The sequence below is a fragment of the Phyllostomus hastatus genome, unplaced genomic scaffold (assembly GCF_019186645.2).
Source record: "Phyllostomus hastatus isolate PE091 unplaced genomic scaffold, TTU_PhHast_1.1 phas_scaffold_755, whole genome shotgun sequence".
NCBI lineage: Eukaryota > Metazoa > Chordata > Mammalia > Chiroptera > Phyllostomidae > Phyllostomus > Phyllostomus hastatus.
In genome coordinates this window covers 11,132,885-11,160,788 of record NW_025334039.1, presented here as the reverse complement: position 1 = coordinate 11,160,788, position 27,904 = coordinate 11,132,885, and the positions used below count along the sequence as shown (strand labels likewise).

The following is a 27,904-nucleotide window of genomic DNA, read 5'->3' as shown; positions in this document are numbered from 1 at the left end:
ATGCCCAAATAAGCATTTATGGAATTGACCTGAAGGACATTTGGGCTGTAGAAATCATATGTGAAAGGGCATGGCCTATTGGGGACTATGAGAAATTCAGTGTGTCTGTAGTGTGCATTGAGTGGAAAGTAATTGAAGGTTGAAGTTTATCATACATTTGGAGAGAATGTATACTCTATAACATGAATGTATCAAAGTGCTATGTGAAGGAAATATTTCCTTTAAAGGAAATCATTTTGAGGTGAGTAAACCAATAGTTACCTTATCACTCAGTTAAGTCAGTTTGGTTCTTGGCAGCAGATAGTGGAACCAGAAGACATGATGTAAGACCCACATCTAATGTAATACATGGTATTCCATCACCACCATTATCATTTCCTCCAATAGAAAATGCAAGCCTTTCTAGGATTTAACCTCTTTGTACTACCATATATTTTAAAACCTACACACATTTCAGGAATAGCCAGAGAAGAATGTGATTCTATCACATGTGTTAGTAGATTTCTGTCACTGTGACTTTTTACATAATTACAAGATAAAAATACCACTTGGAAACTATGCAGAACTAGCTCCAGGCAGAAGGCCCTGACATCTCTCACAGCATACTTTTCCAGACTGCACACCGAGGCTTGCCTTGCATACCTATCTCCTGAAGTTTGTACAGCAGACAATGTCTGACACACATAATCTACATTTCTTACTTTCTTCCAAAATACAAATATAGCTCCTTCTTGCTTCAGGAAAAATAGGGGTTTTTTAGTCTAGTTCTGATTTTTCAGTGTATAATCCTTATTGTTTATTGATTCTAAAATGTAACCCAAGCACTTAGTTTTTACCTATTCATTATGATGAATATCACAGTCACAACCCAATTGGAGTGACATAAATCCTTACTGCAGCTTTGTTATCTTGTTAGACATAAAACCCAATGGTAAACATTTGCTCTAAGCTGCTTTCACAACCAAATTAGCAAAACAAAATTATTTAAAATGCCATTTTTAATTCTTAAATAGTGTCAAAAGATTTCTTTGAAAATGTAAATGACTAGTCCTGACCAGTGTGGCTCAGTGGGCTGAATGTCGTCCCACAAAACAAAAGGTTGCTGGTTCCATTCCTGGTCAGGGCACATGTGTGGGTTGCAGGTTCCATCCCCAGCTGGGACATGTACAAGAGGCAGCTGATCCATGTTGCTCTCTCACATTGAGTTTCTCTCTCAAGTAAATAAATATAATCTTTAAAAAATGTAAATGACTAATTTAAAACACAATATTCTTTACTGATATGTACTTGTTATAAGGAAACCAGAGATAATAATGCAAAACATTCAAAACAGATATAATAGAGGAAATGGGTACTTTTATAAACAATTTCACAACAAGTTCCCTTCAAATAATGAATTTAGATACTTACCTAATGTTATAAAAATTTTATTTACAGATATGTAGTTGTAGCAATACACTTATTATGTGAAGCACTGTCCTTCTATAAAGCATTTATAGAGAAGAGTTGGGACATTAGGTTGCCCTGGAGTTCATACTGCTAGGAAACTTAACTGTTAATGAAACAATGGATGAACACCTTTTTAAAAAAATCTTGACTAGAGGACATGCTTATTGATTTTTTAGAGAGAGGAGGAGGGAGGAAGAAAGACAGGGAAAGAAACATTGATGTGAGAGAGAAACACTAATTGGCTGTCTCTTGTATGTGAAAAGACTGAGGACCAAACCTGAAATCCCAGGCATGTGCCCTTGATAGGAATCAAACCTGCAACCTTTCAATCTGTGGGACAAGGCTCCAGCCAACTGAGCCACACTGAACATGTTTTTAATTAACTTTGTGCATCCATAATGCTCTGAAATTCGTGCTATATTTGTTTCAACCACAAATGCTGACAATGAATATAGCTGTTTGAAAATTACCTGTAATACCTTTTAGGAAGACAGAAAATAAAAAAAGGGTAATATAATAGAGTTGGTAAGGTCATAAACTTAGGAGTCAGATTGGATGAGTTCAAATCTGGTTATGAGGCTTATTACTTGTGAAATTAACCTTCTCAAGTCTCAATTTTTTCATTGATGACATAAAAAATAATAGCTATGCCATAGGTTTATGTGAGGATTAAATAAGATAGTGTATGTATGCAGCAATGTATCAGGTACTTAGTGGCACCAAATGCTCAAAGAATAAATATCATTACTATCTAGATGAAACATTGGTTTTAAAATGCCCACCATTTATTCATTCATACCTTCATCAGAGTTCTTGAACTTGAGAGTTAACATGAACTATGCTAGGAGCTGAAGATACAAAACTGAATACAGAGTCACTAACTCTTCAGTAGGAAAGAAACATATGCAATAAATAATTACAGGGCAGTAAATGTTCTCACAGCATTGTCTAGGGTGCATGGAAACACAGAAGAAAGAGCAGTAACTGTCCCTTGCAGGTAAGGCTTGTTTTTAAAGGAAATTAATGATCTAACTGGATTTCAAAATAAGCTGAAACTCCCTGCTTTGCACCTGGAAGAAATTTGGTGGCAAATAGCTTTCTTGACTATTCTAAGTCCTGTAGAATTAGGTAACTGTCCTGTTACATGTTTCTTTCTTTGGATTAAAAAAAAAATCAATTTGCTATTACTGTCCTTTTTAGGTCAGAGTATGAGAAAAAGTTAGGGCATAATCTAGGGTCCTGTTGCTTATAAGAAGGTACTCAATAATGTCATGTAGGATGAGTGTCACGGCCATCAACCTATATGAATGTAATAAGCATGTACAAAATGGCCAGGAACAAAACGGAAAAGTTATGGCTTCCTTTATTCTCATGGGTTACTAAAGCCTTTGGTGGTAGAGTCACAGGAAACCATTGCTGTCTTTTCACCTTTATTCCCACCTTCACTGGAACTCTAGGAATCTGTTCACATGTCTTTCACTAAGAGTGATCCACGATGCCAAGCTGCTGTAGAAATAACCATTTATGTTCAGCACCTTACCCCTTTAAATTGCTGGGACTCGTTAAGATTACCTTACGGCTCTAGCTTTTGCTATTTTGTTAGTAAAAGCTACACTGGAAGCAAAATACCCTGAAAGTATTTGCTTCTGATTTAGCTTTGCTAAAAATAGAACTCAAAGTTCAAGGCCCTCAGCTGGGAAAGAAGTTGTTGGTCAAGCCCTTTTATCACTGCCCAGTGGCTACTCCAGTGGGCTGCCCAGGCTCCCAGCATTGTTTTCTCCTGAAAAGGCCAAGGCCCTACAGCGTTTCTGATGGAGAATTTTTAATGTCAAAGCTATTTTGAAAGCTGTCCAGCTCCCTGCTGAGGTTCTTAGAGAACCAGAAGTAAAGGAGATGACTTTGAATGCAGCTCTAAACAGAAAAGAGATAACATGAACTGTTATTACTATATTAAATGAGAAGTTAAATGTTAGATACAATAAAATCTGTTTTTTTGGTACAGTTTTCCTTTCTCTTTCTACTATTAACTGTATTTGCTAGTGGATGAGTAGCTATAAACAAATAAAAAATTGTAAATGAGCTTTACTCTGTCAAAGGCAATATGGTTTACCCCTTTATTAACCTGGGGAACAGTTTTCTATTTATCCTTTAAATGCTATATGCATTGTGTTCAAAGGTATCTAGTTCCATGATATTCAATATGTATGTTAATTCCAAATAAGATTATGTTAGAATAAACCTAATAAAGAATAATCTAAATTAAGACTTGCCTTTCACTTACCGAAATGCAGTGGCTCCTGAGTTACTATTGTACATCCCACACAAAAGATCTATTTATGCATGAAACCTATCCATTCCTGCGTCTATTTAATGCTTTAAAAATAAATGTAATGTATTTAAGTATATTCACTACCTGCCTTCTATAAACTTTTAACAAGTAGTGCTAATAAACACAAGTGATACCTTTTATTTTTTTTCATGCTTCTTTTTTTTTTTAATTTGGGTTCAATTACAGTTGTCCTCATTTTTCACCCATTATTTTCCCCTGCCCTTCCTACCTCCTACCTTCCATATTCAACCCTTCCCCTGCCCCTTCTCCTGCCCCTTCCCCATTGTCTTTGTCCATGGGTCCTTTATACAAGCTCCTTGACTTGACCCTTCCCCTTCCTCTCCCCTGCCCTCCCCTCCCCTCTGGTCACTGTCAGTTTGTTCTTTATTTCCATGTCTCTGGTTCTGTTTTGCTCGCTTATTTGTTTTGTTGATTAGGTTCCACTTATAGGTCAGATCATATGTTGTTTGTCTTTCACTGCCTGCCCTATTTCACAGCAAAATGAAAAGAGAACCAACCATATGGGAAAATATATTTGCCAATGATACCTTGGACAAGATTTTGATCTTCAAAATACATAAACAACTCCACACCAGGAAGACAAACAGTCCAATTAAGAAATGGGCAAAGGACCATATAGAGGGCCCATGGACATATGATACCTTTTATTTTTAATGCTTCACTATGTGACCCCCACTCAGATCCTTAATATATTTTTTTGTATCATTCCTTTCCTGTTTACTGGTTGTAATGGAGCCAGTTGCTATTTTTTTCCTGGGTGTATCTCAGCATTCTTTGACAGCTAAATAGCTAACTTTATATTCCTGGGTTGCTACTTCAGTTAAAACTGAAGAAAGTACTTTTGAATATACAAACAAATTTTACTATTGGCAAACTTTTGGGTATAATTTTAGACACTGTATTTTGCTTTGAAGAATTTGGTTATATCACACACCATTCATTATCTTTTTGTCGAAGAAAGCCTCCTGTATTCCCAATCCACTCAAGCACCATCCACCCAGGCACCTAGCCAGGAGTTGAGGTCATTGCTAACTCTTTTTTCTTTTGGAGAAAGACCCTTATTTATTCCATCTATCTTAGATCTCTCTTTTGAATGGATAGTGCTAGTTCCTGCTATAACCTGTCATAGCACCCTTTTCTTTATAACACTTATTGCAGTCTTCAATTACATATTTACTTGGGTAAATTTATTTATAGCCTGTTTCCATGGGGTTAGAGACTGTTTTATTGTATATACAGTGACTACGATAAGCCTTCCACATGGTCGGTACTGAGTAAATCTATGTTGAGTTTATAAAATGGATGAATTATAGTCACTTAATAAATAGTTCTTAATGATTGATAGTCTTCTGGCTTCCAATGTAATCTCTTTATGATTTTTTTTTCTTTTTGTCTCGCTGCTATTTCTATAGTACAGTGTGAAGGCCTAGAAAGAAGGAACCATATCTTTTCAACTCTGTATCCTCAAAACCTAGAACCATAACTGACTCACTTTAGGGACTCATTTCATCTTTGTTGAATGAATGAATGAATGAACAAACTTCTCAATAACCAAAAACAATGAAATGATTTCACATTTTAATGAACCTTCTAAAAGTTTTGGTCTATTGATTTTATAAGTTTTTAGTATCTTAGCACCACAGCATTTGCAATACTAAGATACTAGAAACAGAAAAAAAACAAGCAAAACAACAAATCTATAGAAAATGAAAATGTTCAAGTAGAACAGATTATTCTTAATCTTGTTCCCTACATGACCATGAGACTATTTTCTACATCTATTGCTTCACTTAGTCAAGTTTTATTATTTATTGTTTGTAATAAAAGTTTTTTATTCTAACTCTGTAGGAGATATTCTCCACCTATAAATGCCTCTCACTGGTAGCAGAATTTTTTTTGTGTTACATTAATCAATCTGAAATTCCTTTTCTCACTTTCATCCAATTATATCCAATTATGACTCTTTGTTCTAGGGAAGTACATTATTTTTTGTCACTCCCTATATAGCCTTATACCTTTTGAGAATGTGTAGAAAGTTATATTCTTGCTGAGAAGTTTCCTAGTTGATCTGAGAATATTTATCCATTTTATATCTATCTATCAGTCTCTTTTCTTAATTATTTTGTTGTTCTGTCTGGAATACTCTCTAGTAACCCCCACCTTTCTTGTACTAAAAAATCCTTAAGATAAATGCAGTTCTTTAATATTCAAACTTTACGTGGCTCTTGCTCAGTAAGCAGGGACTTACTCAAACCCAAACCAATATATATTTTTAAAATCTAAGTTCTAAGCCCTGGCTGGCATAGCTCAGTGGATTGAGTGCGGGCTGGGAACCAAAGTGTCCCAGGTTCGATTCCCAGCCAGGGTACATTCCTGGGTTGCAGGCCATAGCCCCCAGCAACCGCACATTGATGTTTCTCTCTCTCTCTCTCTCTCTCCCTTCCCTCCCTAGAAATAAATAAATAAAATCTTAAAAAAAATAAAATCTAAGTTCTTTAAAAAATATTTTTGGCTCTAATATATATGCCTGATTATTTCCATCTTTGTTAATGCATTTTTGTTTTCATCAACTAGGTCACAGTGTAGAATCAAGTTATTTGGATCTTTGTAGGTCTCTGGCTCAAAGTCTTTGAGGTCAGACTAAGCTGGGTTTAAATCCCAGCCCTGCCTCTGATCAGCTGCATGAACTTGGACAAACTATATAATTGATTTAAGCCTCAGTGTCCTCATTTATAAAGTATAAAAGGTACCACCTAACTCATAAAAGTTGCTAAATGAGATAACTTATGTAAATTGCCCAGTACAATGTCTAGCCCCTAGTAGCCACTCAACAAATGCTGGCTCTCTTTTTTATACCCCATCTAATTTTGCCCAGACTTTCTAAGGGTTTTGATATTTTATAATTATTTGCTTGATTTTTTAATTCTGGGCCTCATCAAATGCAAAATGACATATTATTTATTTATTCAGTGAATTACACTTTCTCTTTTGGAAATATTTTAAAGAATTTCATAACCTCTCCTACTTCTCTTCCCCAATCTGACTTTTATTATACACCAATTCATAAAATTTCTTCTTTTTGGGTGAGTTTTAATATATGTTATTAATATTTTAAAAAGATAGTCCTACTCTGATTATTACATTATGTTATATATATTTTCTCTGTCTTTTTTACTTCTTAACCCTCTTGTTTTATATATTAGACTTTAAAAAGCTGAGATTAGAGTAGTCCAACTATTATCGCTGAGTCACTAGTCTGTTTAAAGTTTGCTTTTCAAAAACAGTTGCTTCATATTGATTCTATGCTGGAATCATTCACAGTTACTTTCAATACAAAACAAAGATGTCTATGTGTTTATATGACATAAAATGGATTCATGTGGCTTTCTAAAACTATAGTTTGAAAGGGAAAGTTCATTACTGGAAGAAATGTCTATGACCCTTGAGAAAAATCCTTTTCTGAGGCAGACCAGAACATAAGCATCAGAGTGAACAATGTAAGGTACTTATGTGTCCTGAATGTGTCCCTGTGGTTAGGTATTATGGACTTTATTCATTTAAAATTTTTACTTCTAAGATAATTTGAAGGGAAAGAAAAGTCCTTGTAGAGGTAAAATGAAATAATTGTTAAATAAAGGTATGAGCATACAGTCAAACATAAAGATTCTTCTTGGGAGCATCATGAGAAGGTCATATCTGTGGCAAAATAGTCACCTATTTAAAGCACTTTTATTTCCATCAGCTAAGCAGTTCCCACCCAAGCCAGAAAGAAGAAAAAACACTTGGATGGATGTTAGCACTCTTTCTTTACAAAGAGAGCTGGCTAGTTAGGGTAACAGTAACCAAGTAACCAGACATTATCTTGGTAAACACTTGGTTTGGGTTTTAAGGCAGAGGGACCAAAGTTATTTTTATTCAGTCTCTACTAAAAGGCAATTGACTGCATTTACTTTGGCCCACCAGCCAGGAAGGAAGGGCATGTCAGGTTTTCAAGAGGTTGTTTACTTTGACAAGGAATGAATTCTGCTTTCTTTTCTATTTGCTGACTTTTCTTTAAATATAGAGAGAGACTATAAAATATATCTTGACATAAAGGTCAATAAATGTATAGTCACTAACTGGCTGTTTCCTAAATAGAGAACTAATACTGTTTTATAAAGAATTTTCTTCAAACATCTGTTTCAAACCATGTGTTCTACAAAAGTAAGGAAAATTCTATGTAGGAAATTTGATGTCATGGAATAGCTGTTATATTCCATATCCAATCAATTTCCCATCTGTCTAACATTCAATGTATCTTTTGTTAAATGTTATGGAGGGGAAAGGAAGAGGCATTTTATGAAGAACTAGATTCTATGATTATGTAAATCAAACAATAACATCCTTATAGTTTAATGCTATGTTTTGAATTATGAAAATATGGAAATAAACTGTCAATGTAGTAGTAAACAAATTTTATTATAAATTATAGTTGTATTATAATAATTCACTTAAAAGTATGAGATATTTATGGTAAATAAATTTATATACTTTAATAAGAGGGTATTCTCTGAATGGAATTGCTAGGTGTTTATTTTGACATTTTTACATGAAAAATAGACATCTTAGATTTCTGCCAGAAATTTCTTGGAGAAAAGCAGAGGTTCTGAGTTAGGCATTCTTAAGCGGGTCATTCTTACCAGCATTCATATCTTTCATTGTGTCAGGAAAAAAACATGTCCTAGCCAGAGCTTTAGTAATCCTTTAGGATTCTCTGTCAGTTATGGCTAATTCAGTGAGTAGGTTAAATTATGGATGATTATTAATTCAAAATCTTTCATCAAAGAGGAAAGTAAATAGAGCTCACACTGGAAACAGTAGTGATATGTGTAGTGGTTTTCACATGCTGGCCAGGAAACCAAAGAGCTGAATCAGAATCTCCAATGATGCTTTAAAAAATACAGATTTAGGCCCCCATCCCTTTTGGAGATTCTGATTTGGAAGATCAGTGTCAGGACTCTGAGATGTCATATTTTCAATAAGAGCTCTCAAGTGAGTCTGAATCCACATGCAGGTTTGACAAGAGAGAAGCACTTAGACCAGAGAAGGGGCTGTGAGGGCAAGACTTTGTTCAAAAGAGAGAAACCAGTCCACTTTGGTTTAGAGTCTATCTGAGTCACTGAAGTCTTGATAAAAAACAGTGATCGGGTAGCTTGAAACTGGCATGGTGGGAATATTTAAACCACAAAAATTGGCCAATGCTACAAATCAGGGCTTTTTCCCCCTCCCTAGAGAGTCAACATGCCACTGTCTATTAGGGTTATTCTCACATTTATAATGTGCCTGCTAAAGGAAAATCTACTTAGGCTATAGGATACCAAAGGCACATAGTGACTTCAGAGATTTCAAAGAAGTTACTCTAAAAAAGACTGACTTCTCTTTTAGAACAAAGCATTTCTCCAAGTACCTTAGTGATACTTAGTAGCTAAGTACTATGTACCTAAGTACTAAGGTACATAGTGATAATTATATTGTCCATTTTATTTCTGTACCTTAGTGACTAGCCAGTTTTAGTCTTGATTTCTGCTCTTGGCCTTAGATTCAGCTGAGCAGGTTTCACAGAGTCCCTTGTGTTCAGAGACCTTAAATGCACTGCCCTTTCAAAATTCTTCCTCTGCGTTGTAGAAATAAATTTAGTTTCAATCATCTCCAGTAGTCTTAAAAAAACAAACAACATCTTTGGAATTTTCAGAAGTGATTTCTTAGCAATGGAAATGTGTAGTTGATTATTTGGGTCTCACAGTTGACTCTGTTTACAGTTGAAATAAAGAGAAAGCGAGAACAGAGATGGTTTAATTGCTCACAGGAATAAATCTATTGGCTAGTAGATTTGGTTCATGGCCTTTTCTTAAATTTAGGTTTAATAAATGTATGACCATCAATTAAGTGTACACATAAGGACAATAGCAGAGTGCTTATCAGGATAGTGGGAGGGAAAATATAGCCTGGAACATGAATGAGGCCAATAAATCCTTGGTTTATTTGGCAGTGAGCTAGCTGCCTAACTGTGAACAGTGTCCAGATTAGTGTCACTAATATTTGTTGAATTAATGATGTGCCTAGGTAAGTATTCTATTGAATGTGTAGTAGATTGAATAACATCAATTCATTCCATTTTCTAGATCAACTCCTTAAAGGCAACGGAGGCAATCATTGATTAGAAAGTAGGGCAGCCCTGGCTGGTGTGGCTCAGTGGATGGAGTGTGGACCTGTGAACTGAAAGGTCACCAGTTTGTTTCCCAGTCAGGGCACATGCCTGGGTTGTGGGCCAGGCAAGCCAGGTCCCCAGCTGGGGACATACGAGATGCAACTGATCAATGTATCTCTCGCACATCAATGTTTCTCTCCTTCTCTTTCTCCCTCCCTTCTCCTCTCTTTAAAAATAAATAAATCAAATCTTTAAAATAAAAGAAAAAGAAAGTAGGTCAAATTTTGTTTCAGTCCTTTAGATGAAAAAGTAAAACAGCCAACCAAAGTGTTGGAAGCATCTTATCAAGAAAGTCGTCCCTTAACTGCCTTCATCCCACCACACACTCTCCCTCGGGTACTCAACATATCTCTTTCATGGCACTTTCCTCCTATAGTGAGGATAATAGTAGAACCTACATCAAAGTGCTTTTGTGAAAGTTAAATGAATAAATGCATATATAGCCCTTTGAATGGTGAATGGAAAATAGTAGGAACTCAATAAATGTCAACTATTACTATTATATCATCACCATCACCACAGTGTATTGAAATGGCCTGTTACTATAAATTTCTCCTCATCTAGAGTGTAAGATCTTTTACGGAAGAACTTTTATGTTTACAGACTAGTGCTTATCACAATACCTGTCACAGAAAAGACACTCAATAAATGCCTCCTGATCTAAACTGAGTATGTAATTTATATGCTTCTCATAAACTTTGTGTGGGCTGCTGGGAAGACATAAACTAGGAAATAATGGAGAGACATGTTTTCGTATGTCATTGCTGATATGTGGCTGTAGATTGTCTAGGCTTAATTAATATTATGTTTGTAATTATTTCACTGATAGAAATATAAGATTTATTATTTCCTTGATATACAGTTGTGGGATCAAGCACTTGGAAAAAAGTAACAAGTAAAGAGGAATCTTCTAGAACATGGCTTCCCAAGTGAAGTCTTCATATAGATATGGCCACAATACGATAGCAACATTTCCCAGTGTGTTCTGTAGTAACACTGGTCCCACACGATGTTCTGTAAGAAAAGCATTCTCTGGTTAAATTTGAGAGATGTACCTCCAAGCTCTGTGGGAAGTTTGTAATAAACATTAGCATATAGAAGGCTCTGAGAAATCCTGAAGTAAAGAAACCTTTGATTAATTTACCATTTCCTGAATTTTCAGGCCATAGAAAAATTTCCCTTTATACCAATTCCTATTAACATCTCATGGAATTAGTGTTTCATGGATCAACTTTTGGAAAGTGCTATAGTACAGAAACATATTTATCCAGATTTCCATTTCTTTTCCCTCAGGAAATCTTGATGTTATTCAATTTTAAAAAATTCTAAGTCTATATACACAGGTAGAAACACAAACCTTGGTTAATTCAATGCTCAGGGAATGATAGGATGTTCTGGTTAATTTTTAAGAATCAACCTTTACAGCAAGTGCTAAAATGCATTTAACTATTATTGAAAACATTCTGCAGCATTCTCAAACTTCCATATGATACAATCACCTGGGAACTTTGTTAAAGTGCACATTTGACTCAGTAGGTCTGGGTCAGAAGTTCTGAGTTTTCAAATCAGATGATGCCAGTGGGATTGGTCTCTGAAGTACACACCTCTGAGTAGCAGGTTACTTTTCTGCCTTGGTGAGCACCGTAAAATAAATGTAATAAAATTGTTATTTTGAATAACATTGTACATGTTGTTGATGGAACCACACACTGAGATAGTTTAAATTTTTAAAAATATCAACTTGTTTTCTTGATACTCTCTTCCTCATAAAAGCAAAATGGGAACTAATGAGGAGAAAAGTTGTGGCTATAGCAACATCTGTATCAGCACCTAGCATGAAATCTGATACATTATAGGTACTTAGTAAATATTAAGTACATTAACTTGTCAAAATTTTATTACCAGCGATAATAACTCTAGAGGTGACATAAGGGTAGATCTGCCAAGGAGATAGTTAATGATATGAAAATCTTGCTAAGTAATAGTGAAAATGTTGCCAAAAACACTGCCAATTAAACAATATATTATGGAGAATATTTAGCTAGAGAGAAGAGCTGAATGTGCTAATAAGTGTTTGGATCTACCCTGGCTCAGAAAAGGGAAAAGAAGAACCAGAAAGGTGCTAATAAGAAAAACCATGCTAGGGAAGTAAACAGACACAGGCATCTCTGCCCCAGACGTGCGCTAGAAGAGTCATAAAGTGAACAGAGATACAGGCCTTCCTCGGGCAGTCTACCAGTCAACCAGGGAGCTGCCTGGAGAAGAAAAGGAGATACATCTACCTCCTACAAACTATGCTAGAAGGGTTTAATTGGTATCAGTTGTTTTCATAATTCCCTCCTTGGTGCATCTAAGTATTTGTTAACTAGAAGAGATTAGCAATGTGAATTATCACTATTAATTTCTAGCTTCAAGTCTGCATATACACAGGAGCAGGAGTAAAAATAGAACCTTGAGAAATATGACATCCAAATTTGGGGCTTAACGTTGAAAGTGAACTGTGCCATAATCTATCTTCCATAATTTAAGAGAGAAAGTTTGTAACAAATAAGCCCACTCAAATTTTCATGTAGATATCTCCTGCCTAATATTAAAAATATGTATTTTTCAAGAGCAATAGATTTGTTCCTTTAAATTAAAAAAAAAACAACAAGATTTGAAATGATTGTTTCCCATTGTATTGCTCCCTTCCTGTCACTGTTTTGAGCTAGAACATGGAGTCCTCGGTAGGGGAAGGAAGGGCATGTTCATCAATCTCCATTAACAGTCTTGAGTGGTTTTGCCCTCTAATAATTTCTGACTTAAGAGACATGTAAATACTCATGTAGTTTGACAAGCTATTCACCCACATTGGATATTGACTTAACTTTAGTATATAGCCTTTACAGTCACATTTCAGAAGATAATTGGTCAGATATTTTAAAATTCTACTTTCTTTTCCCAAATAAATACTTTGGAGTTATACCAACAGAAAAAAGCAGAATCCATTCTATATAAATTTAGTTTTGGGGGGAAGGGTAGGGATTTATTATGTCCTAAATTTGTTTATGATGCCGGGGTACCTTAGAGCAGTGTCAACCAAAGCACATTCATATTGAAACCGAAACAGGTGTTCAAGTTCACTCTGGCTATGAAAGCTAGAATGACCCACATGCAGGTAACCACTCTTTATTTCATTAATTTCAGTCCATTTATTACCTATACTCTACTCATATATTTTGTCTTAGATAAAGTATATCTCCCTCTTTATCATTCTTTCTTTTATACTAGTTATCTTGTTTTCCAAAATGTGGTGCTGCAGGAAGTAATTTTAATTCATGGAGAGTGAAAAAGGGGAATTACCTTTATGAATATTACACTGTTTTTACCTAACTAACAAGCTGAAAATTCTTGCACCTTATCAATCAAGAAATAAACTGATATGTGTGAGTGTATTCTGTGGAAGTTCATGACATCTCTTCCTTGGGCCAGCACATGAAGGATGAAAACATCTCTGTTGTACAAATCACAACCCCCACCTCCTTTTTTTTTTTTAAGTAACCATGAGTTCACTTACATTTGCAAGCATCTGGAGCAGAGAAGGGTCTCCGGAGGTCCCGGTAGAAGCCTGGCTTACATCGCTGGCAGTGCTGACCTTCTGTGTTGTGCTGACAGTCATTGCAGACACCACCGCTGCGATTCCCCGATGCCTCCCACACATTGATGTCAAAGTGACAGGTATTGGCATGCCCATTGCACTTGCAGGCTGAAAAAGGAAGCACGGATGAAAAACAAATAATCAAAAATATAAAGTAGTCAGTTTTCTAATATTCAGTTAAAATTTCTTAAGTTTAGTTTTGGTGTTTTGAATAGTGTGCATTTTCACAGGGCACAAGAATCAAAACAATATAAAAAGGTATACATTGAGAACTCTAGTCTCCCATCCCCATTTACCCTGTTTCCTCTCACCTTCAATAGGTTACTACTTTCTTTCTTTAAAGTTATTTTTTGCATGTATACTTTTAGTGTTTCTCTATTGAATTTTGAGATATATGGGTAATTGACATATTACATTTGTAATTAAAAAATAAGTTTGATCAACCAAATGTAGATTTATCAACTTACATAGAGATATTACAGTTACTTCCAGTTACAGTTAGCAACTGGAGTTCACACTTATTTTGGAAAGACTATTTGAGTGGCCACCAATTTTTTTCTCTCTTTAATAGTAATACATCACCATTTCCATTCCTGCTGCTTCCCAAGGACCACTGTTATCACTGTGGGTCCCATGGCCTTACTTAGAAAACCCTAGATTGTCAAGCATTACTTGAAGATGATAATTCGTATTGCAGATACAGGCCTGAATTTAGGCTCACTAATGAGTCTAGAAGGAAGCTTCTGGTTGACAATAGTAACTTGGCAGGTAGGTTGATTTATTTTTCTGTTCATCAGCTATTGTTGCACTGGTGAGTTCAAAGTATTCTCTTATAGAAGCCTCAGTTTTCTTTAGAAGATGCCAGGAGCGTTTCTTATGTAACTAGTTTCTCAAAGGCATATCTAAGATTAACAGTCAATAGCACCAAGTGACAAGTCTCTGTGTTCTATATGTGTTTAGATATGCAGCTGGTTTCTCTGGAAAGGGCCACAATGGCATTCTAGGAATTTAGGAGAAATTCTTTAGATTCTCTTGATGAGTGATTTAGAATGAGATTCCAGACTTTTTTTTTGTGGAGGTCAACTGTGTTTGAGAATGTTTGTGCTATTGTTTTTCATTGTTTCCTTGATGTGTTATGATATTTTGACCAGATTCATAATCTTGAAAAAGCATAGTATAAGATAATTTAAGATTTATGCTTAGAGGAAATCCTTTACATTTCCTAGAAACTAAGATAAATTAGTTATGATTCCAAATTATGTATGAGAAGAGACTTCTCACAAATTTACCCACAGTATTTGCCTGTAAAGCCTAGTAAAATTGAAGTTTGTGTGTATAAACATTGTTATGGGCATGTGAATTTCTCTGAACATTTTGAATTGTAAAAGAAATGGTTGATATTCCCATATTTTTTATCCTCCTATCTAATTTCAAAACTTAAACCCAAAGTTAGCCCTGGTAATGCAGTCTCCTTCTTGACTAACTGGTACAATTTCAAATTTGATTTGTCTTTTCAAGTAATATTATTGTATTATGGGGAATAAAGTACTTCACATGGAGTTTGAGGACTTGGAACCAAGTCCTAACTCTATTATTTACTAATTTTGGTAATTTACTTAATCTTACTAAACTTCAACTTCTTGTTCTCTAAAATGGGATTAACACCACCTACATTATAGGGTTGTTTGAGAAATATGTTAAAAATAGTTATTTTCATGATTATAATTCATTAATACAGCTATAAGAGTAATTGTACACCATAATGCTAGTTGCTTTTGTGTCTAGCCATGTTTTTATGACGTCAAATTATCAAAGAAGGGTGCTTAGGTCCTGAAAAGTGGCCAGACAAACGGGCAATTCATTCTTGGCAAAAGAGTCACATTGGCAACTTGGCAAGCAGCAACTGTTTCCAATGGTTGAGGTCACAGTGGGCAGTGATATGGGCTGTTTGTGTAGGTTACTGTGTCTGTCACCCACCACTTTATATTATGTTTCCAGAGACAACAAGGAATCCACAGATAAGTTTACTTTATTAAGAAGGCTTTGAGTCTTGTGGGCTTGGTACTTACTTGTGCACTCATTAGGAGATCCTGTTTTGCCATCAGCTGCCTGCCAGGGGCGGTCATTGTATAATGGTGCGCAATGTTGACAGTGAGTGCCTGCTGTGTTGTGTTTACACATACACTTCCCATGGACCTAAAAACAAAAATAAGTAAGAGCTATGAGCACAAACGATGCTAGGAATGAACATTCTTTCCACAATCTTATCTCATTAGTTGGCTTTAGCCATATGACATTCATTCACCTACTTTGGGCATATTTTTATGTATTATATTTTAATGCTATAATGAATATCTTTGGAGGTATTTGTGTACATCTTTAATTATTTATTAAAATGTGTCTTCTAGAAGTAAAATTAAATGGCAAAATATATGCATATTTTTAAGACTTTGAATATACTTTGTCATAACAACTGGGTATTTTCCTTTAATCCACAGTTCAGAATAGTTGAGGGTTTATTAAAATAGTATTTCTCACAAGGAGGAATACTAGAGTAGAATTCTCTGGGCTCTGAGACTTTTATGAGCATTTGAATATTTTTGTATTATCTCACTAAATTTCTATTAAGTAATACTTCGGATCATCTTGAAAACTTCCTAATAACTAAAGATTGCCATGAATTCCAGAACCAAGTTGCACTTACTGACACATGATGTCATGACTGTACAAATGAAAGTTTTGTCAAGTAGCTCAGAATGGAGTTCCCAAATTTGTATCTATGAGATGTTTTTTTTTCTTCAGAAACAGTATTAAATGTAACTCAGCATAAAGGTAATACATTATATCAACCAGTCAAAAATTATTTACTGAGTGGGCACTATGTTAGGCAATGTTTGGTACACAAAGCATCATAAAATACAATTTGTTTTTAAGAAAAGTGTATTATAGAAGAAGAAAAAAGATTTGCATAGAAAAATATTACAGGTAACTGGACAGTAAGTAAGTCCCTAAGAAACAAAATTATGTTGGAATTCAAAAGTTGCAAAAATCACTATAGGTTGGCAGTTCTGGAGGGCTTTATGAGACAGGTTAGATTTTGAGCTTGTCTTTGAAGATGGACCATATTTCTGACAGAAGGGAAGAAAGTAACCAGGAATAGGAAACAAAATGAACCAAGGTGTGGTGCTAGGAGGCCAGAGGCAGGGGTGGGGCGGGGTGGGGGACTGGGTGAAAAAGGTGAAGGGATTAAGAAGTACAAATTGGTAGTTACAAAATAGTCCTGGGGATGTAAAGTATAGCATAGGAAATATACTCAATAACATTATAATAAATAGATATGATGCCAGGTGGGTACCTAAAATATTAAAGGGACCACTTTGTAAAATACATGATTGTCTAAGCACTATGCTGTATACCTGAAACTAATACAAAATAATATTGAATGTAAACTGTAATTGAAAAATAAAATTTAAAAAGAAAACAAAAAAGACTTAATATGAAGTTTAAAATAATAAAAACTCATATAATTTCCCACCAATACATAGTCTGTTATTGTCTTTCTTCCCTTTCTTCCTTTATTATTTCTTATTCATATATGTATGTGTATGTATATGTATACATACACACACACTTTGTTTTTATACCTCAGCTAATACTTTCCAACAGCCAGTGGTACCCATGTGTATCTTCTGGTAATGTTTAGAATTTTAAAAGGTTGTTAATTCTTATTTACTGCCTTTAGGCATCCTTTATAACTTCAATAGCCATGTATAGAGTACTACATAGATAGATGCTACAAAGTGCTGCTAGAGGAGCTAAACTATCATTATAGGTCAATTTTTTAGGTTTGGTCTTACACTAATTACTTATTAGTGTAAGTAATTTCACTGGACTCATAGGTTAGCCCTAGACACAAATTCCAGGCCTTAGGAGGCCATAGACATTTAGGAAAATCTCATCAAACATTCACATGTATCACAAGATAATGTGGACAGGTCAGTTCCCTCTGAAGTAAGGATTTCAGAGCATTCTCTTGTTTCCCACATGCTGAGAATTGGGATAAACCTCCCAGGGTCTGAAAGATGCCAACCCAGCAAATTTTTCTGCACACAAAAAGATTCAAGGAGCTGTCATTTTCAGTATTACCCAAAATAGCTGTAAATTATTACCTAGATCATTTGAAACAAGAAATCCTTCCTCAGCGATACAACTGTTACTGTTCAAGCTTGAAAGATCACCCACTATTTGATGCTCGTGAAAAATGTGCAAGTAAAACTAGGTCTTCATTGAAAAAAAACAAATAAAGGGAACTTTAATAGCTCTTGTTTGGTACACAAATATAAACTAGAAAAAAGGCAAGAAAATGGGATTATGTACTTAAGGCTTATTTGGAGAGGAGTGGTGTCTGGCTATCTAATTAGAAAATGAGAAATCTAACAATAAATCTAGAACTCCTAGTTATCTAAGAGGTATACCTTGGCATTTGGGGTATTCTCTGAGTTTTATAGCTGCTCTATTATACTAAAAGTGCTTTATTCTGTTGATATAAAAATTTTTCCTACTTATATCTAACATTATTTATTAGTTACTAATATTAACCTACTTGCAAATCATTTTTAGCATATTTATCTTACGGGGAGGGACTCATACAAATTTAAAGAATTATTGGAACAGCAAGCTCATTAATAGCTGTACATTTTGGTGACAGATATATTATAGCCAAGTAAGTAAAGAAGAGAAATCCACCATTTCTTTATATTGAATATTTGAGGGTACAGACAGACACAGGAATCTAGGTGCAGAGCAAAGTGAGGAAATTATTATCTTTGAAATACATCATTGGACGATACAGAGTCTTGCCCAGAAAAGCTGCTTTTTTACTGTTGTTCCTTTGGGAGCAGAAGGCCTTCCAGTAGTCAGCAATTACGGAGTTGTGAAAATCTGGTCACCGACAGTGTCAGGCAAATGGGTTGGACAATCACTTATCAAGATGTTGTAGAATATTTAAACATTAAATGGGCTTAGACAACTTTTAGGTCCTTCTGATCTTCAGGTTCTATGATTTTAAGGTTTCCTTTTCTGTGAATACTGCTTGGTTGTCAGCAACTACCCATAATCCTTTCTGAGCTGCCAGAGATGACTTAAATGCTCCAACTCTGCGTCCTGTTACCATCTTACCAATACAGAACATTTCCAGACCATCCAAAAATCATACAAGAGGGATAGGACAATATCTCCTCTTTCTTGCAGGTAGTACTTGTGACATAAATAAAAAAATGTTAATAGATAGTTTCTGAAGACAGATTTTCATTTGTCAATACTGACTATGCCTAAACTAAGTTCTATTCTTTCTGATTTTTCTCTGTTTTCTTCCTTATGTACTGCATTTTTTCCCATTGCTTGTGACTAAAAAAATAATAGACTAAATATTCTAGCTCCTGTCTTCCAAACAGAGGTATACTTCACCATCTAGGGACGCTCATCAGATATTCACCATAATGGAATTGCCAAAGGAAGAAAAACATTAATCTGGTTAGAGCTCTGGAGGTGGTACATTGACTGAATTCTTTTAGGAATGTGTGATAAAATTTGCTTCTCAATTTTATTCCAAGGAAGAAAGGAACAACTAGTAATTATGTCCAACTAAAAATTCTGATGAAAGTTTGTGGGGAAAAGGAAGATTTTATAGCTAAGTATTTAGAAAGTCTTGAATTTCATAAATAGGGGAATTTCCTGTGTTGCTGTATCATTATTGTTTATGCACACATGATTTTAATTCTTTACCATCTAACTGGGTCAGACACCTGATATTAATGCAATATTGTGTGTCAACTGTAATTGAAAAATTAAAAATATATAAAGTAAAAAAATCTTATTTCATACCATCATTGGAACTCTAAAAAATGTTTCTGTAAAGAGGATACAAACAATCCCTATTCTATGAGCCAAAGGAAAATGCTTTCTTAAAGGCAGCTGCATTTAGCTACGACCAATAATTTAGAAGTAGAATGATGTTCTGAAGAAATTTAAGACAGAATGTGACGGCAAAAACGGATTCATTTGTAAGGAGATAGTATGTCCCTTTTAGAGAAAAGGATTAACTTTTAAAAGAATAAACTTCTTAAGCATGAAAAGAGATAAATTCTAATAACAAGCTAGCCTGTTAGAACCTGCTCCTCTTACGCAGGACAAAAACATGCACAACAATGCTAGAGCACAAACCTTTGAATAGAAAGCACTGTAAGAAAAACATGTCTTTTCATTAACGAACAAAATATTCCTTTTCCCCATTAAAGGTCTGCATGTTTCAATTTAACAGAAGAAGAGGGAGCTCATTGGTGAATATGAAGCATAATCATTAAGTTTGGTAGAAAATGGGGCTTGAAGCAGACTGTCAGAATGGGGCAAAATAGGTTGAAGGCTGAGTAGTCCAAAGCTTTGTCCAATAATATATATAACAAGAATGCAAGCAATTGAAAAGCTCTGCCATCTATTCATTGGTCTGCACTTGAACACTTGAAAAAACACTTGTCACAAAGCATGGGCAATAAGATAAAAACAGATATAGAGCAGTAGCAATTATGATTAAAGAATTAACATTGGCCAGTACTTTGAGACTTCTCTCTTCCCAGCTAGCAGATGCCTGAAATTATTCTTGTAGAGATTTATCTCTTTAGCATCTGAATGGTGTTTTTAGGTCCAGGAGCTCCCTACAAGAATGCATTTCCACTCAGAAGGAGAAAATCCTTACATCATTGATATTAGCAACAGACATATCTGTAAGGATTATTGCCATCAGTTCTCAATAATAGAATTGGACTTGAGTTACCTAGACAAGGAAGTGACTTCTTGGTGGAGGGAAAGGGAATGTCTTAGGGGAAGAGTTTAACTAATTTGTCTAAGATCACAAAGCCAGAAAGTGGTAGAACTATTTGAATTCTAACAGTCTGCCTCAAGCCACCATCTTAACCCCTAAACTGTGCTCTTATAAGACCTTGTGGTGTAAGATTTTTGAGGGATCCACTTTGGCCAAGGTTCTTCAGGGCCTTACCTAAATAAAATTGGTTCCAAGAGCTCTTCAGGACAAAGTCTGGTTTGGACTCACAGTGAGCCATTTCCTTCAAGAGTATTGTGTTCTTGAGTAGATTATTAGTCCCATTCCTCTGGGAGAAACCTAGGAGCTTTGGGGATAGGTGAATATAGAAAGACTGGTCCCTATTTCCCACACCTGGCATGAATAAGTTCGGGGCATGTAGGGACAGAGAATTTTTTTAGATTCTCATTGGTTCAATGTAAAACCCGTTCACTGACCAGTCAGATGCCTCCCGGGGCATTTCTGGGTGACTGCAAGCCCTACATATCAGAAACACCAGTGAAGACAGTTACAAAAGGAGATGATAACAAGAATGTAAATGAACTCTAATTAGAGATTTGCTCTTTGCCGACAGCACGGCCTTTATGTTATTTACTCTCCCTATTAGATATGATCTGGTATGAATAGTAAAAGTAGTTAAACTGCCTTTACAATCAGTTTTCATTTCAGTTACGGAGCATGGTGAGAGCATTGAACATAACCTAATAATTTAGGTAACTTTTTAGATTTGGGTTACTGGTTTATTTCCATTTTTTTCATGTATAAAATTTTGTATGCCCCAAAGCTTTTATTTATATATCTAAATGCCAGTTTATCTGTGGCATTATGCACCAATAAAGAAGCAGGCATACCCACATACAAAGTTTCCAAATGCTACCAAATCTGCCTAATCCTAATTATGGGCCTTAATTCCCAAATCGCTTAAAGACCTTTGTTTTGTAGTATTACAACTAGAACTAAGAACTCAAATCAAGTTTTGTGGTTTATCTTTCAATATTCATTGTGGGCCCCTTTGTGATCATTAGATAAGTAGTCAAAATCAACACATAATATAACAAAAGCAACACCCTCCCTACTCCAAGCCAACCCATTAGTAGAAAGGAAAGCTGCAACTGCTCCATGGGAGAGGAAAACGTCACTTGGGCCTTTCAGAGAAACTGCACAGTTTTGAGTTTAAAGGTATTGTTAATAAAATAATCTTACTTTTTAAAGCTAAGTAAAAGAAGGTTTTAAAATATTCCCATTGTTTTAAAATATACTATTGGCTCAACAGTATGTTTTTTCTTAGTGAGCACTTTAGTTTAAATTTTAGGTTCTTGAGTAATTTTAGGTAGGATTCTATTACCCTTCAGAATAATGATCTCCTAGGACAAAGTAAATCTTTCTCTTTCTTTTTGTGAGTTCAGGGTTAGAGATTATTTTTATTATAACCACAGGCATAAAAGTTCAAATGTAACATCTTTTTGGAAACCACATTATCAGAATATTCTTTCTTTGCATATTTCCCTAATTAATGTATAATATTCTTTCTGTTGGGAAAAGTTATAAAAGACTTTGAAATCCTCCCCTACCTCAAAGATTATAGTGTTTTGTTTAGCACATTCTTCTGGGTTATCCCTACCTGTTATTATCATGGAACTATTGCATGACTCTCCAAGTTGTAAAAAATTAATATTAATGCAAATAATTCTTGTCTGTAGAAGTGCAAATCAGTTGTGCCTGGTAAGAATGTAATTGATTATTGCCTTTCATATTGACCTGTTTTGCATCAATTAGTAAATATATTTTTGCATTTTTTATTTGCCTATGTATGTATGGTTCTTTGAATTTTCCTCTGAACACTTTATAATGTCTTACTGGTCCATCATTAATAATGAGTTAAGTAAAATTGTTGATACATGTTTCTTTTTTACTTCTGTGAGAGTTATGATACTTTTTAAAAATATATTTTTAACACTGCCATTTCTTATCTTCCATTATAGTTCTCCTATCAAGACTACTTGAAGATATACTTCTAAAAGTAGAATTTCAACATGCATTATAAAGCTAAATGGGTTTTGAATGTCTTATATTTTCACAAGATTAATTCTACTAGCTTCCTCTTTTCTGTACATCAGGCACTTTATCTTTCCTCTGATGATGGTAAAAAATATTTCCGCCATAAAAATGCAAATAGCATTGAACTGAAAATTGTAATGCCCAGAAGGCTTATGAAGATTACATTCAGATATGATCATACTATTTCCAAGTTATAAGATTGTTTTCTACTTTTATTTCATTGTATAGAACTGTTTCTTATTTATTCTTTGTTTTCAATGGGCTTTAAGAATTATTTCTGATTACTGGGCTTTTAAAAGTGATGTCTATCCAACACATACATTTATTGGCTGAATTCTCTGAGTTATCCTAGATTAAATGCATCATTTGGTTTCAGATTTGCTTGTATACAGTGGCAATAAAGTAAGACATTCTGATTTTAAGATGTTTCTTTCAGTATGTCTAAGACTTCCTTGACTTAAAATACTAAATTAGCTTCCTTTCTCCTCTATAAAAGCCACAATTTCTTCAGCTGCAAGATATAAAGCAAGAGAAGATTGGCAAATATCATTTTATTCTTGCTGAAGTTGTTGTGTATAGACAGACTTTGACTTTCTTACAATATTATATAAGCAACTATTTCAGTATACAGCTGACTAATTTGAAATTCCTTTCAAACAAGATTGCTACCTGGTCACTGTGTCGAGTGACTAGAACCATTGCTAATAGCCATCCCATCCACTCCACATCTGCTCTTCATTTGATCTCAGTTAAGTCTTTTCATAATTTCATTTTATACTTACCTTTTTATACTTAAACTTTTCTAAGGTCAGAATGCAAATCAGTGGCAGAACAGGGAGCAGAACTCCCAAGAGAATCCTAAAATATTAGAGGCTCCATCTTAGAACAGTGATGTCATCAGGAGGATTTTTTCCTTCCCACACCTAAAATAACTTCTTAAAATCTCATTGAGGGAAAAGGGCATCATACCAATGCCAATTTCTTAGTACCTATTAACTTAAATAATTTTAGAAAAAAGCAAAAGTATTATTAACAGTATAGAACTTCTAATATGCTGTTAAAACTATTAACACAACAACTATGGGCAAGAACCTGGGAAAATGAATAAAGGCAAAAACTAGTAGAACTCATTTTGTAATCTGTCAAGCAGCCTTTGATTTCAGAATGAAGGAACGTTTTGTGGGGTTTTGTTCAACGTCTTTTAAGATTTAGATGGGTTTTTACAATTAGCTGGGGGCCAGGTAAATTCTATTAGAAATGCTATGGGGGATTATTAAGTACTTTTCACCCCATTGACATTCACTTGCTCAATGTGCTCACATGGTTCCTCGTTATTTTAAAGGAAAATTCCTTGTCACAGGCTGTTTTGCATTCTCTTACAACTTTTTTTAAATTCATTCTAGTTCACATTTTCTACTTTTTCCTTTTTTCTTGACAGCTCTGTTTGGCTGTCACTCAGTATTCTATACAGTGCAGAGAGTGTTACAAAAGTTGACTCGTTTAAGATAAATGAGCCCCTGATTGTAGTACAAGAAGCCAGTTGCTAGGGCATGTTTTCTTCCATAGTCTGTCATTGTTGACTTAATTCATTCACATGCTTCTTTTTATATTGAAAAATTGCTTGTTTCTAGGTGAACCTTATAAAACATAGTCTTCATTAATGAGTATGCTCATATGAAAGATCAACAATGATTTATTAAAAACATGATTGTTTGGCAACTCATCAGAATGCAGTGATTAACAAACCCATGATCATCTGTGTGATGATAAAACAACAGCCACAGCCACTGCTATTGAAAGAATTTCTTTTCCCCAATACCCATCCACCCAAAGCTATTGCTTTTTAAAATGGTCAGCTTAATGACTGGGACTAGAAAAGAAATATATTCATACTGTGAAATTCCTATGTAATCAGCCATGGGTGTTTTTTTTGTTTGTTTGGTTGGTTGTTTTTTTTAGGTATAGACTTTTTTTCTTATTGAGATTATATATACATAACATAAAATTAATCACTTTAACCATTTTAAAGCATACAATCCAAAGGGTTTTTTAAAATAAAGATTTTATTTATTTATTTTTAGAGAGGGAAGGGAGGGAGAGAGAGAGAGAGAGAGAGAGAGAGAGAGAGAGAGAGAGAGAGAGAAACATCAATGTGCGGTTGCTGGGGGCCCTGGCCTGCAACCCAGGCATGTGCCCTGATTGGGAATCGAACCTGCGATGCTTTGGGTTCGCAGCTCGTGCTCAATCCACTGAGCTATGCCAGCCAGGGCCAGAGGGTTTAGTATATTTAAAAAATTGTGTAGTCATTGCCACCATCTAATTCTAGAGCATTTTCATTGACCCCCCAAAGAAACCTGGTGCCCATTAAGCAGTCACTTGCCATTCCTCCCTGAGTTCCTGCTCCTGGAAACCATAACCTACTTTCTCTTTATGGATTTCCCTATTTTAGACTTTTATATAAATGAAATAGTACAATATGACAATATGTGTCCTTTTGGTTTTTTCTTCTTTACTTAGCATAATGTTTTCAGGGTTCATTCACATTGCAGAGTATATCAGTACTTCATTCCTTTTTATAGTTGGACAATATCGCATTGTATTGGGTGTACCACATTTTGTTCATTCAACTCATCTGTTGATGGACATTGGGTTGTTTCCACCTTGGGGTTACTACGAAGAATGCTGCTATGGACATTCATGTACCAGACTTCGTGTAGACAAAGGTTTTCAATTCCCTTGGGTATGTACTGAGGAGAATTGCTGGCTCATATGATAACTACATTAAACTTTTTTAGAAACTGCCAGACTGTTTTCCACAATGGCAGCACCATTTCACATTCCCACCAGCAATGCATGAAGGTTTTGATTTCTTCATATGCTGGTCAACAACTGTTATTATGTCTTTCTGATTATAGTCATCCTAGTGGATGTGAAGTGGTGTCTCACTGTGGTTTTGATTTGCATTTCTCTAAGACTAAGGATGTCAGCAATGACCGAGGACATCGTTTCATGTGCTTATTGGCCATTTGCACATCTAATTTGGAGAAATGTCCATTTAAACTTTTGTTCATTTTAAATTGGGTTCTTTTCTTAGCATTATGTGGATAAATGTGACGTGAAGAAAATAAATTTTGGGAATAGATACATAGGATTTCTAATCCCTTCTCTCAATAATCTTGAATAAGTTCCTTAATAACAAGATATATTTTCCAACCTATAAAATAATCATAATGATACTGACCCCATGCGTTTGAGGATTAAAACAGAAAGTGTATGTAGATGTGTGATGCAATGAAGAACAATCATTATTATTAATGTTATTAACATTTATTATCTCAAGTGAATAACATTATCTCTTATTTTTAAAATGTCATTGATTAATTTATTTATATACTGACCCAGGAGTTTTTGAACCTTTTTTATGTTATGCATAGTGAATGCCCCAGTATTTGCCATTAAAGAATCAGACAGCTTAGCAGATAGGGAAAGTTAGATATGTAAGCAAATAATTATAATACAGTTAGGTAAAAGTTTCCATTGAGGGATGTATAAGGGACTCTGGAAGGATAGAGGATTCTTTGACAAAAAAGCTGTAATTCCTTGCTTTGCAAAATGTTAATGAAGTTAGGTGGCAAAGTGTAATCCAACAGTGTTAAATTCCCTTTTTATTATATTTGAGAATTGAATTAAATTACAAATAAGAATTAGAAGATTAATAGGCTACAAACTACCATCTTTAGCCTCTATCTGGCATATGGAAATACTGGGGTCCCAGTCCTGACTGGGATGGCTTAGTTAGTTGGGCCTTACCTTGCAAAGCGAAAAGTTGCCGGTTCGATTCCCACTCAGGGCACATGATTGATGCCTTTCTATCAAAGTTTCTCTCCCTTTCTTTCTCCCTCATCCCTCCTCTCTCTAAAAATAAATAAATGAAATCTTTAAAAAAGGAAAGAAATACTAGGATCCCACGTTCTCTTTAATTTTAATGACTACTGGGGCCTTATATGGAAGACAATGAAACCACTGCCCTTCAGAAATTCTGCAAGCCTACAGCCAGCTAAGTTACATGCCTGGTAGTGGTGCCTTCAGAGATACAAAAATAAAAGGCAAAGGACACTTGATCAGTGTTTACTCTTACAAAATACATATATGTGTATACATAATACTTAATAGTGGAACATGGAATCTTTTTTCTATTTCTAGTATGTGAGCTCTCTTAAAGTAAATATATTTTAGTTTTTGAACCATGATTTTATTTTTTCTTTCTATCTAAAGAGCTAGAGAGAAAAGTTAAAAAGATTCCAGATTCTATATGACTAAAAAAAATCTTATAATGAGTTAATTATAACTCATTATACCCCTACACATATAACTCTACACCCCTACACATGTACTGTTTTATTCCATTAAAATATTTATATTTCTAAGATTTAATACAACTATAGTTCCAATTATAATAGTAAGGTTTTGAATGCCAAGATAACAGACTTTGTTTTTCTCACTGTTCAAAATAGTTGTGAATCTTCTGTCTAGTGGAATAATTATATATATGTATGTGGTATGTATATGTGTGTGTGTGTTCGTATTTCAACCTTATGTGTCTGGTCACTAAAAATTTCTCCTCATAAGAAGGGCTAAGGATTTAAATTACAGTTTATCTCCTACTGAATGTAATTGTTTTAGGAAAAATTGAAGTACATTTCCAGCTCTTACAAAATTGGCAAGACACAAATGAAATACCTTAGAGATGTGATAGCTGGGGCTGTGAACCAGAAGTCAGATACCTATCTGTAACCTCAGCTCTTCTCTTTCTGTGAAGCTTCCCCCTGCAGCACATCATATCAGCAGTTAAACAGGGAAACTAGGCTTTCCTGAGCCAGAGCTCAGACTCCAGGCTCCCAGCTAGGATGGACCCAAAACTGCTACACTGAATAGGAAATATGTATTAAAAATTTACAAAGTGAGATATCTAAGGAGCACTTTATAGTAGAAGAATGTCAAATTTAACTTGTCGTTTCCCAAATTTATAAAACTAGCAGCTTGAATCTATTAAAGAAACTCATTTTTGTACCTCTGTGATGCCCCAATTTTGAACTAAATATACATGTGTTTCACATTCTGCAAAGCATGTTCATGAAATGTTGAATCTATAAATATCACATTAGGAGAATCAATTTTACTTTCCTATTGGTCTATATTTACCTTCAGAGATGTCAGCTCTGACACTAACATTTTAGCTTTCAGGTATTTTTATACTTTAACCTATCTGTGAAATAGTCAAAAACCTAT

The 27,904-nt window shown here is 34.8% G+C and overlaps 1 protein-coding gene across 3 annotated transcripts in view; it reads right to left on the bottom strand.

Annotated features, from left to right (window-relative positions):
- Nucleotides 1-27,904, bottom strand: part of NTN4 (netrin 4) — a 96,945-nt gene that overhangs the window by 21,694 nt on the left and 47,347 nt on the right. For all 3 annotated transcript variants that reach the window (XR_006784286.1, XM_045826578.1, XM_045826579.1), the window contains exons 4-5: nt 15,753-15,879; nt 13,603-13,791 (exon numbers count right to left, since the gene is read on the bottom strand). Coding sequence is in view for 2 of the 3 variants with exons in the window: in XM_045826578.1 (XP_045682534.1) it covers nt 13,603-13,791; nt 15,753-15,879 (316 nt within the window). In the remaining variant the exon portion in view is untranslated. The remainder of the gene's footprint in view (nt 1-13,602; nt 13,792-15,752; nt 15,880-27,904) is intronic.